This window comes from Pteropus alecto, unplaced genomic scaffold (genome assembly GCF_000325575.1).
Source record: "Pteropus alecto unplaced genomic scaffold, ASM32557v1 scaffold45, whole genome shotgun sequence".
NCBI lineage: Eukaryota > Metazoa > Chordata > Mammalia > Chiroptera > Pteropodidae > Pteropus > Pteropus alecto.
Window position 1 is genome coordinate 34,820,086 of NW_006442491.1, and position 5,201 is coordinate 34,825,286.

The following is a 5,201-nucleotide window of genomic DNA, read 5'->3' on the forward strand; positions in this document are numbered from 1 at the left end:
CCGGCCGGCCCAGGCGGGGCGCCGCCCCGGGACCCTCGGAGGGCTCTGGGCCGCCCCTCTCGGTGCTGAGGATGGCCCTGGAGAGTGCGAGGGCCCCGCGGCCCAGGCCTTGTCACTGGGGTGTAGGAAGCCGCAGGTCCCATTGACTGCAGCTGGCCATACCGCTGGGCGCTTTACCTTGGTTGTCGCATCTGACCCTCCCAGGTTCACCGGGGTAGGTAGTGCCGGTACGGCCCAGTGCAGGTACGGAAGCTGAGGCCCAGGGAGGCGGAGTCACCTGACCAAGGTTACGCACCTGCAAGGATCCTGCATTCCTGGATGATCTGGCCCCAGAGCCCCTGTGCCCGGCCAGAGCCCATTGCCACACTCGCTGTCCCTGCGTCCCCCAGGCCCAAACCGTGTATGCTGAGGATGACGATGGGCCAGAGCCCGGAAGCCCTGCGTTTAGTCTCCCTGATCCTCCCAGGAATTTAGCCAGGGATACGGATTTTCCCCGACTTTACAGATGGAGAAACTTAGAGCGGTTGGTGGCTTGGAAGTGACTAAGCTAATAGGAAGTAGAACTGGAATTCAAACTCCGATTTTTTTTTTTTTTCCAAAGCACACTTTTTCACCTACGAAGCAAGATAAACTCCCGTTTAGGGTTTATAATCCAGTAAGTCTACCCAGATGCTTAAAGATATCTAGAGAGTAGAAAAGTAAAATGGGCAGGGGGCAAGGAAATAATATCTGGTAATTACTGAGACTTTACTGTGTGCCAGTCATAGTTCTGAGGGTGTTGCACACATTATTCATTTTACTCTTACAGCCCTTTTAGGGGAGATACTGTTTTTATCCTTCCTTTAGATCTGAGGAGCACAGAGGCAAAGTTAGGATTTAAGTAAACACAGGTATGGGGGACTCCGGAGTCTGTGATTTTACTTCCATGATGTCTGATGAGAGTCCTCTGGCTGAAGGGATTTGCTTTCCAGGTTTCGTGCATGTTCTCATTCCATTTCAAGGACCACATGGGAACCGGCTTCCGTAGGTCTTCTACTCTGCAGCGCCCTGTAGTGTGAGCCACCTGTATCTGGTGCAAGGTGACCACCCGTCCCTGTGCATCCGAGATCGAGGGGTTGCTAAAACTGGGAAAGCCCCAGGCAAACCAGGAGAGCAGCTCTCTCCATTGGTCTGCCCTGCATTAAATGCTTATGGAGTACCAGAGTGGGCCCAGGGCCATGGCGATTCAGACAGGCCTGACACTTTGGGTGATTCGCTTTACCTCTCTTTTGCATTGAAATCAAACCCTCTGTTGTTAGGTACGACCTTTAACTCCGTGGAGGATACTAGTTGCGTTTCACCCGGTTTGACAGGTACGGAAACCGAAGTTCAGAGATGAAGCAGACTTAGAGGAATGGCAGCCCGGGGACTTTGCAACAATTTTGATTACTGACATTGTTTCCTTTCATTCATTCAGCAAGCCTTTTGAGCACAGACTACGGCACAGTCTCAGTTTTCCGTGATGGAGGTGACAGTAGTCAGGAACAATGATGTTTTTCTCCCTTATTATCATACCCTAGTATTAGGACATTGGCTCTGGGGGAGAGGCGGGCATCAATCGAATAGTCACACAAAAAACTGTAAAATTTCCAACTCTGATAAGAAGTGTGGAAAAAAAAAGTCTTTGGAAAATGAAGTCTGGACTAAGGTCTGTTACGTGATCAGAGAAGATGTGGTCTGTCGGGTCCCATAGGGAGGGGAAGAGAGGAAGCGAGATGTTCTAGAGAGAGTTTCTCCTGCAAAGAGTTGAGTGCATTTAACAAAAGGAAGGCCAGAACGGTAAGAATCTGGGGAGGAGAGTCGAACCTTGATGGTAGAACATTGAGACGGGTAGGCGGTGGCCAAAGCATGAAGGATTTTCTTTATGTCAGTAAGGCTGGCATGATAGGTGCGACATCTCGTAGATATGTCCAGAGCTGTGAACACCTGACAGGTCAGTCATACAACACGTTTCCCGCTGTCCCTCAGGAGAAAACATGCAGGCACGCCAGGCCTGAGAGCGAAATGTCACAGGGTGCCCTTGGAGTGTAACAAAAATCGTTTGCAATCTGGCGTCCTTCACATTTATAACACATTCCGTCCACTGGGTCATGACTGTGCTGGTGACAATGTTTAGCAAGACGATTTATCCTCCCATCTGCAGTTCTGCTGTCTAAGGCCTGGCGCTTGGCCACAAGGGGACCACAGCCTGCTGTGTGTCCATGGGCCCTTCTCCGGGGAGCCGTCTTTGACCTTCCTACCTGAAGGAGCCCCTTTCACTCCCCAGCCCCCAACACTTTCCACCCCATTTTACTGTCTCCATCCCGTGGATCACCATCTAGGAAAAAGCTTTGTCTTCGCCCATCTCCTCCACCAGAATGTAAGCTCGCCAGCATTCACGAGGGTGGGACCATGGCTCTGTTCACGGTGCCTGCCACACAGGAGACACTGAATTCTTACTAAATGAACACGTGCGTGAAAGGTGAATAGATTCTATATCATAGAGACTTGGGAGATACCCCGGTCGGGCTCCAGTGGATTTTCATTTTTATCTTGAATCTTGAGCAGTTATGTTTCCCTTAGGCCTAGATATTTTTCTTCTAGATCTGGAGCTTTTCTTCCTTCATGATGATTTTTGGTAAACGTTACTCAGGAAGTAAAGCACTTATAGTGAAAAGCGACTCCATCCGCAGGCTGTGCTAGGTGCTCAGTGTATCAGCCCTGCGAGATAGGGCTAGCTTCCCCATTTTACAGGTCACAAACCCGAGGCGGCTCCAGAGGATCTTGCACGATTGGCCGTGGTTCCTGCTCGCCCAGATTTGAATCCACTTTTAGGATCCCCAGCACTCTGTGCTGCCTCCAATACAGAGCAGCTCCTTCTTCCTTGAATTCTTATGGTCAGAACGACATAAAAGGTCAGAACTATCTGACTTCCTTTAAAGGAGTCATTCCTGAGCTTTGGGGGTGCTCATCCTTTTAAGAAGCTCGATGAGAGCTATGAAGACCCTTCCAGAAGAATGCACGTACATACCTGCCATTTCGCATGTAATTTCAGGGGGTAAACGGCTGTCTCAGTGTCCACAGACCCCCAGTTAGGAATTACCCCTCCCTGCCCAAACGAAGCTGCAGGCACTGTGGGAGTGTTCTAGATCAGTGGGATGGAAATGGAAGCCACCGCCGCTGCTAGTCGGGAAGGTGCAGACCCCTCCCTCCCTGCTGTGAGCAGCACCCCACCGGCGCGTGCCACCCACCAACGTTTAGCCTTGAACCCCGGTGAGAAAACCACCATCGAGGAAAGGCACTCCCACGTTTGGTGGGGCTGCAACAGGAAACGCCGTCTCTGATAGAGAGGAAGCAGGGGCCGAGTTCTCTCTACAGCTTTTCAGAAACCATATGCATGTGAGTCTGACCGGGCGTGATTCAGATTCACGTTCAGAAGCCGGGCATTCAGGCTCAGCTGTGCGTCTGGAAGCCTCGTGCTAGGTGCTTGCACGTGGATTACCCCATAAAGCCTCACGATGCCAACTCTGGTGTTCCCTGTGCCCTGTTTGCTTAGGGAATGGGTAGTCCTCGTGTCGCGAAATGACTTGAGTGCCAGCGCATCTGTATATGGACTTTGGTTTCTCTATGCAGTTCTTTGTTTCCCGACTTCCATATCGTAAATGTCACGCACATAATTGAACACTCATGTCATGTGTAAAGGATTGTTTTTAAATGCCCACTGGGTCTTTGACGACGGGCCAGGTACATGCACAACTGTTTATTGGATGATGAGAGCCTGGGTCGGGGTGGGTGGGATTCCAGGCGTCTGCCTTTGTATTCCTACCCCTGAGTGCCAACGTCTGGAGGAGTCAAAGCTGCGTGTCTTACGTCATTGGTCACGAGAGAGCAGGTGAAGGTAGGGGGGGGGGTGGTTATGTGCACCACTACTGTTATTAGCAAAAGGGCCAAAAATGGCCCTTGTTAAAACTACATGTGTATTTCTTTCCTCCTTTAAGTTATAACCGACTGCTCTTCCTATTTTATGAATGAGGGGAAACTGAGGAGCATCTGGTGTTTAACTGCTTTTCAGGCTGCAGAAGACGTCAACGTTACCTTTGAAGATCAGCAGAAGATCAACAAATTTGCACGGAATACAAGTAGAATCACAGAGCTGAAGGAAGAAATAGATGTAAAAAAGGTATTGAAAATATGTTTCTAATTTAAGAAAAATAAAAGTTCTTCATACTATCGCTTTTTAAAACTGAATTCTATAATTTGTAATTTTATCTCTGGATGCTGTCGCAGATGACACGATCCTCTCAGTTTAAGAAGAAAGACGTTGTTTAAGGGACGTGAGATGATGTAGAGGTGGATTGGGGTGTGACTCAAGGCTGAGGTTCAAGGAGCAGGTCCCAGAACCACATATCAGAGGACTTGGCTGGGGATGGAACGCTCTTGTCCCCACTGATCCCATTGAGGAAGCTGCCTCGTCAGATGTGGCTTGCTGCCACCGCCACCCCTGTCACCCCAAGCCCTCATGCCCATGGGCCAAGGTCCAGTTCAAGTGCATTTGATTGATGGAATTTAGTTATTATTTGCTTTCATCCTATCATCAAGCACAGCGGAGAACTGTAGGTTTGTTTTTTGTTTTTAATTCTCCCCTAAGAAAGCAGAATTCACAAAAAAAGTGAGAAACTGTCACAGTAGGAGACATTTCGAGTGGCACGGACACCGCTGTCCCCCACAGGGTGCTGGTAGCGATCTGGAACTATCCAGAGGACAATGTGTTAGCTCGCTCTTCAGTCCTTCCTTATGAAATGCCATCTAAATTTGTAAGAAAGTCTTATTTCAGTGTGATAATGCATTTGTGAAAGGCTCCCTCAGGGAGTTGGTGTCCCCAAATCAAAATTGGCTTTTAGTTTTTAACAGGGACTTTTGAACCCAGTTTTCATTGCCGTTTACTTTTGCATTTATAGAAACAACTCCAGAATTTGGAAGATGCTTGTGAGGACATCATGCTTGCAGATGATGACTGCTTAATGATGCCTTATCAGATCGGCGATGTTTTCATTAGCCATTCTCAAGAGGAAACGCAAGAAATGTTAGAAGAAGCAAAGGTATAGTGAAGTGTGACCCCGGGTGATGACTTCTAACTCTTAAACTGGGATTTGTGTCATTATAAAGAACACGTGACTATAGGT

General features: G+C 48.9%; 1 protein-coding gene across 3 annotated transcripts in view; it reads left to right on the forward strand.

Annotated features, from left to right (window-relative positions):
* PFDN4 (prefoldin subunit 4) overlaps positions 1-5,201 on the forward strand; it is a 7,720-nt gene that overhangs the window by 367 nt on the left and 2,152 nt on the right. The window contains exons 1-3 of one of the 3 annotated variants that reach the window (XM_015597298.2): positions 183-655; positions 4,091-4,198; positions 4,977-5,117. In XM_015597298.2, coding sequence (XP_015452784.1) covers positions 506-655; positions 4,091-4,198; positions 4,977-5,117 — 399 coding nt within the window. In that variant the 5' untranslated portion in view covers positions 183-505. Of the gene's footprint in view, positions 1-182; positions 656-4,027; positions 4,199-4,976; positions 5,118-5,201 lie in introns of those variants that run through there. The other 2 variants (XM_006921927.3, XM_025039985.1) reach the window with 2 other exon arrangements.